The 12,137-nt window shown below is 41.2% G+C and overlaps 1 protein-coding gene across 3 annotated transcripts; it reads left to right on the top strand.

Moving 5' to 3' along the window:
• The first annotated feature begins 229 nt into the window (after positions 1-229).
• LOC118386783 (gastrula zinc finger protein XlCGF17.1-like) lies at positions 230-10,372 on the top strand. 3 transcript variants are annotated; one of them, XM_035774620.2, is made up of 3 exons: positions 232-797; positions 5,573-7,525; positions 8,676-8,771. In XM_035774620.2, exons 1-2 carry the CDS (start codon positions 494-496, stop codon positions 5,653-5,655), a joined length of 387 nt encoding a protein of 128 aa, XP_035630513.1. In that variant the 5' UTR covers positions 232-493; the 3' UTR covers positions 5,656-7,525; positions 8,676-8,771. The 3 variants fall into 3 exon arrangements, with proteins under 3 accessions (XP_035630514.1, XP_035630512.1, XP_035630513.1); XM_035774621.2 differs by lacking the exons at positions 5,573-7,525; positions 8,676-8,771 and adding an exon at positions 4,927-5,549 and having other exon boundaries at positions 230-797; XM_035774619.2 differs by lacking the exon at positions 5,573-7,525 and having other exon boundaries at positions 231-797; positions 8,676-10,372.
• The last annotated feature ends 1,765 nt before the right edge of the window (positions 10,373-12,137 follow it).

The following is a 12,137-nucleotide window of genomic DNA, read 5'->3' as shown; positions in this document are numbered from 1 at the left end:
CTACTTATTTAGATTTAGTATGACTTAATGGAACTGTCTTAAATGTGCTGTAGTAAACATGTTTTCTTCGCACTAATCAATCAACACATTTTGTATGTCTAAATATAATAGTATTATTTAATTAAATCAATTTAAAATAATCTTTGTCTGAAAATAAAATATGATCCAGTTGACTGCGTTTCCCCTCCAGTCAGCAGACGGCGATGTGCGTCTTTCAGGCGATGCTGCTAGGGTGACGTATAATCTAGTGGACGGTTCTTCATAAACAGCTCGTCAACCATCTCGGTAGCTTGCCAGCCAACATAGCCGGAAGATTCAAGCTATTTAGACGCTTTCGGTGTATATTAGCTTCTGTGTTTTAGACACGCTTCTGTCTTATTTACTTGTTAACCTATTTAATATTACGTTTTTATTAGTAAGCTATAGTAGCTGGCTGGTTAAGTTAGCACTAGCCTAGTCGCTCATGATAGCTAGCTAGCTAACATCCCCGAACATGAGCTCCCTAAAATACTCCCCCCCTGTTAAAGAAGAGGTCTGCTGGACGGAGAAAGAAGCTCTGGGGCTGAACATTGTCGTGAAAGAAGAGAAGGAAGAGGAGGATGTCACAGTAAAACAAGAAGTAGAGGGTGAGGCTGTTACCGTGAAAGAAGAAGAGGAAGACTCGTTCAGAGTGAAAGAGGAGGAGGATGTTACAGGTAAAGAAGAGGAGGATGCAGTTTTTGGAGTGAAGAAGGAAGGAGAGATTACTGTCACACTGAAAGATGAAGAGGTGGAAATCAGAGATCTGAGTAACACCAGTAAGTATCGCCTTAAATTAGTTTTTAACTTTGGATATTCGGAGTTGGCTCGTCAATACCTCTTCAACGGAGGGCCCTAGAATTATGACTGTAATGTCTAGAATCAGACTGTTGAGAGCAAGCTACCCCTTGTTTGACTTAGACTATTCTCAAATATATATGTTATCTGCTGACCGCAGACTGGGGGGCATGGCTTGTAGTGGTTTTCATGTAGTGATTTTTTTTTACTACACACGTTGCTGCCCAATAGTGCCATGTGAGAGTTGAGTTGGCTACACCAAAGATTATGGATATACTGACAAGATGTCTCTTCGCCCTAACAAGGGGAGTCGTTGTCCACAAAGCGGCACTGCTGGTTCTCTAGCTCACACCTTTCTTTGGATTGGTGGATACTAATAATTATTGTAATCATTTTTAAAAATGTATTCTATGAGAGTTGTTGAAGTCAACTGCCTGTATTCAATGGAGAGAGATGCTAAGCTACTAGCCTCATGTCATGAATATGCATAGCCATCTGGAGACAACTCCTACAGTGTTTTATTAGAACACACCATTCTATACAGTCCACCTGATAGAGGTTCATATCTGACAGAGATGAACACGCCGTTCTATACAGTCCACCTGGTAGAGGTTCATATCTGACAGAGATGAACACACCGTTCTATACAGTCCACCTGATAGAGGTTCATATCTGACGGAGATGAACACACCGTTCTATACAGTCCACCTGGTAGAGGTTCATATCTGACAGATGAAAATCTCATTTAGGAACTTAGAAAGAGGGGCAGTCTAAAGCTGCAACAGCTAGAATTGTGCCTTTTGGCTTCTGGACAATGAAATAAAGTTGATATGAAAACCAATAAAACTTAGAAAATGACATAGTGGGGAGTCCAAAGAACTGCAACAGCAATAGAACAGGAGAGAAATGACATTTTGGCTCCAATGAACAGGAGAGAAATGACAAGTTGATCCAATAGAACAAACCAATAGAACAGGAGAGAAATGACATAGTGGTGAGTCCAATAGAACAGGAGAGGAATGACATAGTGGTGGGTCCAATAGAACAGGAGAGAAATGACATAGTGGTGGGTCCAATAGAACAGGAGAGAAATGACATAGTGGTGGGTCCAATAGAACAGGAGAGAAATGGCATAATGGTGGGTCCAATAGAACAGGAGAGAAATGACATAGTGGTGGGTCCAGTAGAACAGGAGAGAAATGGCATAGCGGTGGGTCCAACAGGTAAATAAATTGTCCCAAATTACAAATTACTCCTGTCTACACAGAAATCAATAAAATTCTTGACCAGAAAGCATGACGTTGCCACAGAGGAATCAGGGATCATTAGCTTCTTTAAAAAATGACTGTGTATGGTTTCAAATCACAAGCTTGTAGGCTTATGCCTATTTGGGCAATGGGTGTGGCATTATGCCTCGCTGATTACTGAGTTGTGGCTGTCAGTGAAAAGCAGCTCAAATATGTGTGAAGATAATGTCTCTTGAGTAATTTAAAATGTTGAGTCAAGAAAAAGGGGAGGGTTGTGTGGTGAAGATATTGGTGAGTCTCTCTTCAGAATTTCCTCCGCTGGCTTCCACCAATTCTTGCTCCTTCATTGTTTCATTGTGTGTATTGATTTCCCTTAGATTGAGTTTATTATATCAATTCCCCATTACAAATAAATATAAATAGTCTATCACTAATTAACTGAAATACTTATCAATCTTGGCTTTAGGCAAAGGACCAACACAGTCCACCAGAAACCTGCTGAAAGGTTTGTCAAAAGCAGGAATAGGTTGCAAAGGTACAACTGGTTCGGTTTACCTGCCCGCTGGCAATGCCACAGGATTTACAGTGAGCCACAACATCCTGTTTCTGCCTTCTTGTTGACCCCAAGATGGCCTGCCATACTACCATCGTGAGCCAACCTCAGTATCTCTTGCTGAAGCGCAACTGGAACAACAATTTTAGATAAATTGGGCCAATCGTCTTGTCTAGAAGTGGAGCGAGAACACCATTTACTCATTAGAACGCCGTTTCCTCGTTAGAACGCCGTTTCCTCGTTAGAACGCCGTTTCCTCGTTAGAACGCCGCCGTTTCCTCGTTAGAACACCATTTCTGTCTAAATTACCAATGGAAACTTCATTAAACTCCTCTTCTGGATGTATCTCAGCAAAAAGAGGAGAGGGTGAAACATCTTTACTTTGTTCATCAATCAGCTGCTTCCTAGAAACATCTCTTCTCTGTTCAGCAATCAGCTGCTTCCTAGACATCCAAGTGTCAACTATAGGGATCCTCTCTTCATTCAGAGGTTCTACAAACTCTCACCTTTGGGGTTTTCAAAGGAGAGGTCAACTCTGGAGGTTTACCGAAATCAGTATCGCCCATAAATGTTTTACAGATCGACCATGGTGGGATCACTAACATCCTCAACACTAGACTTGCTCCCGGTGAATTTCCTAGACCGAGCACGTGTAATGGCACATGCTGAGAACACTGTAGGGTACTTTTCTGATAACCCATCAGGTTCCTCAATTCTGGGTTCCTTACAAACGACAGGATTTGGCACAACCTTCCCTCCAGCCAAATAATTTCCCAATATGAATGAGACCCCCTTCACCGGTAGGCTAGGACTCACCCAGTTCCACATTATATAAAGGAACTTCCATGCAACCCATCTCTACGCCTTGTACTAACACACTGTAACCAGTTGCTGAAGTGTCAAAAGATAAAACACCCTCCAACATGAAGGGCTTCCCCAGTGTAGTACTGTAGAAACACCCTCCAACATGAAGGGCTTCCCCAGTGTAGTACTGTAGAAACACCCTCCAACATGAAGGGCTTCCCCAGTATAGTACTGTAGAAACACCCTCCAACATGAAGGGCTTCCCCAGTATAGTACTGTAGAAACACCCTCCAACATGAAGGACTTCCCCAGTATAGTACTGTAGAAACACCCTCCAACATGAAGGGCTTCCCCAGTGTAGTACTGTAGAAACACCCTCCAACATGAAGGGCTTCCCCAGTATAGTACTGTAGAAACACCCTCCAACATGAAGGGCTTCCCCAGTGTAGTACTGTAGAAACACCCTCCAACATCCCTCACGACGCCAGGACAGCGGAGTCAATCACCACCTTCCGGAGACACCTGAAACCCCACCTCTTTAAGGAATACCTAGGATAGGATAAAGTAATCCTTCTCACCCCCCTTAAAAGATTTAGATGCACTATTGTAAAGTGGCTGTTCCACTGGATGTCATAAGGTGAATGCACCAATTTGTAAGTCGCTCTGGATAAGAGCGTCTGCTAAATGACTTAAATGTAAATGAAATGTAAATGTAAACATGAAGGACTTCCCCAGTGTAGTACTGTAGAAACACCCTCCGACATGAAGGGCTTCCCCAGTATAGTACTGTTTTAAGAAGGTTATACCAAGGATGATTAGCGTTCTGATTTTGAATTGTAAGACCCCTTGAAGTATCAACAAAAAATATTAAAAAGTTTATTCATGCCAAAACATGTTTTGGCCGTACTGCTGTAACCCATAGTAAGACATTGGATAACATTCACAAAATGGAACAACAGTAACCATAGTAACACATTGGATAACATTCACAACATGGAACAACAGTAACCATAGTAACATTGTTTCCCCCAAAAACCAAAGGAAGTTTGTTCGGAAGTGTCTGTCCTTTATGGGATATATAAAACGACATGTTTTTAACCCCTTATCTATGTCACTAAAGTCTTTCCACATTTTGTTACGTTACAGCCTTATTCTACAATAAATAAAAATCCGAATCATTCCACACATAATACCCCATAATGAAAAAGCGAAAATGGGTTTTTAGAAAAAAAATCACATTTATTTAAGAAACAAAAACAAATGCCTTATTTACCTAAGTATTCAGACCTTTGCTATGAAACACTAAATTGAGCTCAGGTGCATCTTGTTTCCATTAATCATCCTTGAGATGTTTCTTCAACTTGATTGGAGTCCACCAGTTGTAAATTCAATTGATTGGACATGATTTGGAAAGGCACACACCTGTCTGGCTACCACCGCATTCTGAAACGATATGCCATCCCATCTGGTTTGCGCTTAGTGGCACTATCATTTGTTTTTCAACAGGACAATGACCCAGCACTCCTCCAGGCTGGGTTAAGGGCTATTTGACCAAAAAGGAGAGTGATGGAGTGCTGCGTCAGATGACCTGGCCGCCACAATCACTCGACCTCAACCCAATTGAGATGGTTTGGGATGAATTGGACAGCAGAGTGAAGGAAAAGCAGCCAACGAGTGCTCAGCATATATGGGAACTCCTTCAAGACTGTTGGAAAAGCATTCCATATATTTTGAGTAGTTTACCACTTTTTTTGGTTACTACATGATTCCATATGTGTTTTCACTATTATTCTACAATGTAGAAATAAAAAACAAGAATAACCCTTGAATGAGTAGGTGTGTCCAAACTTTTGTCTGGTACTGTATATCTCATGAATGTTTTTATATTCAGTTACAAAAACCACAAAAACACTTCTTCCATAGTCGAACAATGTAAGGAAAGCTTTTTTTTTATCAAAAAGGACGCTGTCAAAATGTTTTGAATTCAAATTGATTTACCCAGCCTACAAAGCACTACAGCCACTCTGTGATGACCAGTTCTGCTCTTTTATTGCGGTATCTATTCTAGGTTAAACCTCATAGGAAGACAGTTTTATCATGTGGAGGTTTAATTCAGGTCTCTGTTTAACTAGATACTGTTTGTCTTTGGCAGGAGAGAGACCAGACTCTCACTATGACAGCAGGAAGAGTCCTTCAGGGGAACCAGATCCAGAGATGCCCAAACCAGCGAGATAACACCACTGCTCCCACTGTGAAAAGAGTTTTCGCTGGTTAGGGAACCTAAAACTGCATGAGAGGACACACAGGAGAAAAGCCTTTACAATGTTCCCAGTGTGGAAAGAGTTTTACCCTGTTAGCTAACCTGAAAAGGCGTGAGAGTATACACACAGGAGAAGAGCCTTACCACTGCTTCCAGTGTAGAAAGAGTTTTACCGTGTTAGCTACCCTGAAAAGGCATGAGAGAATACACACAGAAGAAAAGCCGGGCACTGAAGATGTGGATGTCGATTTAAGGCAGCCCCCCGCACCTCTCTGATTCAGAGTGGTTGGGTTAAATTCAGAAGACACATTTCAGTTGAATACATTCAGTTGTACAACTGACTAGGTATCCCCCTTTCCCGTTCCCCTTTATGGAGCTCTGCTCAGCCTATAAACATGAAAGTAAGGTTAGATTTAATGTTCTACATTATTATTATTAGGGGCGGCCACCAAGTTGTGAAAATTATGGTATGTTCTGAAAACTGACTTCAGGTTTTTGAGGAATCTAGCCTCACAGGAAGACAGTTTTATTTTATGGAGGTTTAATTCCGTTCTCTTTTTAGTATTTAACTAAATACTCTGTCTTTGGTAGGACAGGGACCAGACTTCTCACTGTTCCCACTGGAATGAGTTCTATTCAGTTAGGGAGCCGGAAGGAGCATAAGAGGAAACACACGATAAAAGTCCAACCACTGCTCTCTCTCTGTGTGGAAGGACATTTTCCCAGTCAGAGAACCTGAAATTATATGAGAAAATAGAAAAGCTGTATTCTGACTAATATTTTTGACTGAGAATTTGTGTTTTTGTTTATGCCACACGAAAACATATTGTTTATGATTATACCTGTCCATATATGGTGCTACAGTTGACAATGCATGTCAGAGCAAATTCCAAGCCATGAGGTCGAAGAAATTGTCCATAGAGCTCCGAGACAGGATTGTGTTGAAGCACAGATAGGGGAAGGGTACCAAAAAATATCTGCAGCATTGAAGATCCCCAAGAGCACATTCTTAAATGGAAGAAGTTTGGAACCACCAAGACTCTTCCTAGAGCTGGCCGCCCGGCCAAACTGAGCAGTAAGGGGAGAAGGACCCGATGTTCACTCTGACAGAGTTCCAGAGTTCCTCTGTGGAGATGGGAGAACCTTCCAGAAGGACAATCATCTCATGCAGCACTCAACCAATCAGGCCTTTATGGTTGAGTGGCCAGACGGAGGCCACTCCTCAGTAAAAGGCACATGACAGCCTGCTTGGAGTTTGACAAAAGGTACCTAAAGGACTCTCAGACCATGAGAAACAAGATTCTGTGGTCTGATTAAACCAAGATTGAACTCTTTGGCCTGACTGCCAAGCGGCTGCCCTGACTGCCAAGCGGCTAGCCTGGCGTAAAGCGTGGTGGTGGCGGCAGCATCATGCTGTGGAGATGTTTTTCAGCTGCAGGGACTGGGAGACTAGTCCGGATCGAGGGAAAGATGAACAGAGTGCAGAGAGATACTTGATGAAAACCTGCTACAGAGAGCTCAGGACCTCAGACTGGGGCGAAGGTTCACCTACCAAAAGGACAATGACCCAAAGCTCGCAGCCAAGACAGCTCAGGAGTGACTTCGGGACAAGTCTCTGAATATCCTTGAGTGGCCCAGCCAGAGCCCGGACTTGAACTCGATCAAACGTCTCTGGAGAGACCTGAAATTGGCTGTGTAGCAAAGCTCCCCATCCAGCCTAACAGGGCTTGAGAGGATCTGCAGAGAATAATTGGAGAAACTCTCCAAATACAGGTGTGCCAAGCTTGTAGTGTCATACCCAAGAAGGCTGGAGGCTGTAATCGCTGCCAAAGGTGTTTCAACAAAGTACGTAGTAAAGAGTCTGAATACTTACGTAAAATATGATTTTTCTGTTTATTTTAATAAATTAGCAAAAAAAATCTAAGAATGTGTTTTTGGTTTGTCATTATGGGGTATTGTAGATAGAGTTTTTGAAAATCCATTTTAGAATAAGGCGGTAATGTACAAAAATGTGGAAAAAGTGAAGGGGTCTGAATACTTTCCGAATGCACTGTATTGTTACACCATGTAGGAGCAGTATAGACCCAGTCTGTTCATTATATACATCTACGTGATGTATTGTTACACCATGTAGGATTAGTATAGACCCAGTCTGTTCATTATATACATCTACATGATGTATTGTTACAGTAGGTCTGTGTTGTTGTTAGGTGAAGTTATAGATCCTACAGTAGGTCTATTTTATTGTTAGGTGAAGTTATGGGCCAATTGGTGTACAAACCCTCCGTACTGGTTGAAGTGTTTAAGTATAAAGCAGTTGATTTGTAACAGTAACACACAGGACATTCAAACAAGACATACAATTATAATCCAAAAGTAATGTGAAATGCACTCATAAGCAACCTGTAAATGGAGGCTATTTTTGCTGTCAGCCTATGAGAACTCCCCTGAATTTTCCCCCACGGTGGTGAATTAGCGAATAGACATAGACATTAATGTGAGCCTCCTTGAGTAGCACTCCTGATCTTGCACTGTAATATTCAGAATACTTTGTGAAAAACTAAAATCTTTGCTCATCATTTTTGCTCCAGGTAGCTATATTACATCCATAACTATTGGTTTCCTCATTAGCAGGGAGGTGTTAATGCAATCAAATTGTGTGCGCATCGCCCTTGTGCTGCAGTTTTAGCAAACACTGTCAGGGGCCTATATTGGAGGCCAAAAGTCTTCTGGCACAGTGCTTAGGATTTCAACAACTTTAACATTCTTCTAGCCTAAAATCATCGATGTTTCTACTGATGTGAAAACAAGACTAAATAGGACTTTCTCACTTGACTGTCTTAAGACCATTGTCAAATAATTTTGACATTCATTACAGACAATTACAGTCAATTCTTGTACAACATCATGGCTACGCTGTTGGCATCACCTTTTTACAGTGGATTTCTGCTGTTGTGGGCCTTTAAGCATCTGTCTGACTTTGTTGTTCACACAGGAGAGAGACGTGGCTATCATGGATCCTCTGGGGAGCCTCAACAACAACATCATGATGCTGACGAGGCAGAGAAGAGTCTTTCCACATCAGAATTCCTCAAGAAACACCAGCAGAGAACCACAGGAAAAAAATCTCATTGCTGCTCTGACTGTGGGAAGAGATTCACCTCCTCAGCAGGCATTACAATTCATCAGAGAATCCACACAGGAGAGAAACCTTATTGCTGTGATCAATGTGGGAAGAGATATCTTACATGTAGCAGTCTGACTAAACACCAGAGAACACACACAGGAGAGAATCTATTTAGCTGCTCTGACTGTGGAAAGAGTTTTGTTTCTTCAGGATGTTTAGAATCGCACCAGAGAACACACACAGGAGAGAAACCTTATGGATGTGATCAATGTGGGAATAGATATGTTACATCTAGCAGTCTGACTAAACATCAGAGAACACACACAGGAGAGAAACCGTATAACTGTAAACAATGTGGGAAGACTTTTAGTCAGTCATTCAGCCTGATATCACACCAGAGAACACACACAGGAGAGAAACCATATAGCTGTGATCAATGTGGGAAGTGTTTTGTTACTTCTAGCAGTCTGACGATACACCAGAGAACACACACAGGAGAGAAACCTTATAGCTGTGATCAATGTGACAAGAGATACTCTAGTAAAAGATCTCTGATCAAACATCAGAAAATACATACAGGAAGGAGTTGTTTCACGATATCAATGAAATAGAATCTCACTATTTAGAATGTTTTAACGTTGTAGTAGGAGTATTTTAATGTTGTCATAATGTAGAACCCTAAATATTCGTCCCCTGTTCTATTGATTTCAGCACAAGGATATTGGTCTAGGGGGAAATCCAAGCTCTGAATTGAAAAGAGTACTATTTATGTGGTCTAACAAAAAGTGACTAACAAAAAAATAGTTTTGTTGCACTTACAGTGTTGGTGACCCACTTGAATCAATATGTAGCTAGCTGTTTTCTACAAATGGTCTTCTAACCAGTGATGTACACATTTCCCAGATTCCGTGTGTTTTTTGAGTTGTTAGTTTTAACAGGACATGTAAGTGAATTATTGCCAATACATATGAAAAAGGGATGTACATTTGGTGTTGATATTTTATATTTACAATTCATGTAATATTTAGTCATTGTGATTATTTATGCAACCAACTGACAATTTTTGGTTGCAATTATATTGACGTTGTTGCCCTGCTTTTAGAATATCAGGGTTTATTCTCAGATGTGCCAACCCAAATGTACTAGAGAATGACATTATGGACTGGGCCCCGATCCAACAACATGCCTATCAAGTGAACCCTGAAAAGAGAGAGAAGCTCCGCAGTGAGGTGTAAAGTTACTAAGGATATTGCAGGATTTCCCTCTTGAAATCAGACATGTCCGTGGTAAGGACAACTTGGTTGCTGATTGTCTCAAGGGTGGGCAGTCAAAAATATTTGTGTTTTGTGTTTGCCAGTGCGTTACCGTGGATCACAATTTATTTTGACTGCACATTTTTCCGTATTGGAGATGAGTTTTGTTTAGGTTCTAGAGTTCTGATTCTTTTTTGTTTGGGGGATACCTAGTCAGTTGACAACAATGCATTCAACTGAAATGTGTCTTCGGTACACTGATTGGTGTCACCTCGTTAGTAGGTATGTGTTACACCTGTGCTGGCTTGTCCATCTCGTTAGTGGGAAGGTGTTTCACCTAAGCTGTTCCAGGTTCTATTTAATAAGAGTGTCTGGCCCTGTGCTCCAGTTGTCTTGATAGATGTGGCGAGTCAACAACTTTAGTTGCACTACCGTTTTGGTTTCCCTCCTGTCTTTAAGTTTGGTGTGGGTGTTTCTTTTGCTTGCCTCTTCTTGGGCAGATATAGTGTCGATCATGGTGGGTGTCTTTTATGTCCCAGTTGTTGTTACTAGTCAACTTTCAGTGGATACCCCATAGTGTCTTTCAGAACCCCTCCTAAAACCCCACCTGTTTAGTTGTGGCTGTTGTCAGTGACTCTTTAATTCCCTCTTCTATTTAAGGCACATTTCTGGCTTTCTTGATGGGGAACGTAACAACAAACAATGGAGTAAAACAAGCTTATATTTTGGGTTGGATATTTTATCCAATTCTTAATATTTTAATCAATGGCATTTCTTTAGAATGCTCATTAGTCTTTCAGTTTGTTTTTTTATCCTCATGTTTGTATACTAAATATTTGTTTATTTTCAATTTTCTCCCATTTTTCCTGTGAAACCAATTGTTTCATCCATGTCTGAAATGTGCTGTATAAATAAAGCTTGATTTGATCATATAGTAAAACAAATTAACCCAATGACTGACCAATCAACAGACTCTTGGTATGAAAAACAGTATCAATCCCACTTTTCAAGCCTGCTGAAGGAGTGGTAAACACCCCTGGCTCTACCAGGAGCTTGCGGTGGTCTCCCACAGCTCTGCTGATGTCATGTTTTGTGGCCATGCTGGTCCATTTTTTTGACTGCCCCTGCAACCCAGAAACACATTTAGTTATATGATATAAAACACTCAAAGTAATGGATATGGAGCATCTATGGCCTCAGTTACACCTGGCACCTAAATGTGACTTCTGTCATCCGATCATTCCAAGCTGTATTAGGTTCAGATCTACCAGGATGGGCCTTTGACAGTCTGGACGCAGTCAGGCCTCCGAATATGCATAAGCAATGTAAAGAGATCGGGTGAATGAGTGGGGAAAAGTACATTTGACACAAATGACCATAATATCAAATGTGTGTGTCTGAGGGGAAAATAACTCATACAGTCAAAAGGGGTGAGAAATTACACCAATATCAGTGGACAACTTGCACTAATGTAAATAAACATAGATGATCAAACTTATTCCCTTTTGCTTACATGATGAACCGCTAAGGGAACACATATTAACCATGTGACCTCTCACCTCTCTGGCTGTCATGCAGCGAAGGAAGAAGCGTGACCGAGAGCTCCCGATAAATCTTTAACAAACGTATCCTAAAACTTTAACTTCACCCATACTGATTACTACACTGTAGTACACTGCCAAGTGTGGGGATATGACTACGAGACAACAACAACATACTGATTACTACACTGTAGCCAAGTGTGGGGATATGACTACGAGACAAAACAACATACTGATTACTACACTGTAGCCAAGTGTGGTGATATGACTACCAGACAAAAACAACATACTGATTACTACACTGTAGCCAAGTGTGGGGATATGTCTATGAGACAAAAACAACATACTGATTACTACACTGTAGCCAAGTGTGGTGATATGCCCACGAGACAAAAACAAGAAATGACGATGAAAGAACCTCTGACCATGGCCTCCTTGGAAACGCAAGATGACATCTCAGGAAGAAGCTAGGCTAGCTCACATCCTCAAAGTGATCAAAGAAGGAAATGACTCCCTCACAACACAATTTAACTTGA

The sequence above is a fragment of the Oncorhynchus keta genome, chromosome 8 (genome assembly GCF_023373465.1).
Source record: "Oncorhynchus keta strain PuntledgeMale-10-30-2019 chromosome 8, Oket_V2, whole genome shotgun sequence".
Classification (NCBI taxonomy): Eukaryota; Metazoa; Chordata; class Actinopteri; order Salmoniformes; family Salmonidae; genus Oncorhynchus; species Oncorhynchus keta.
This window is presented reverse-complemented; position numbering and strand designations above follow the sequence as displayed.

What these genes read in the sequence shown, in the direction of transcription:
- LOC118386783 (XM_035774619.2), top strand. Translation starts at nt 494, where the DNA reads ATGAGCTCCCTAAAATACTCCCCCCCTGTTAAAGAAGAGGTCTGCTGG. An exon ending in CAGAGATCTGAGTAACACCA is followed by an intron (nt 798 to 8,675) that starts GTAAGTATCGCC and finishes TTGTTCACACAG; the next exon opens with GAGAGAGACGTGGCTATCAT.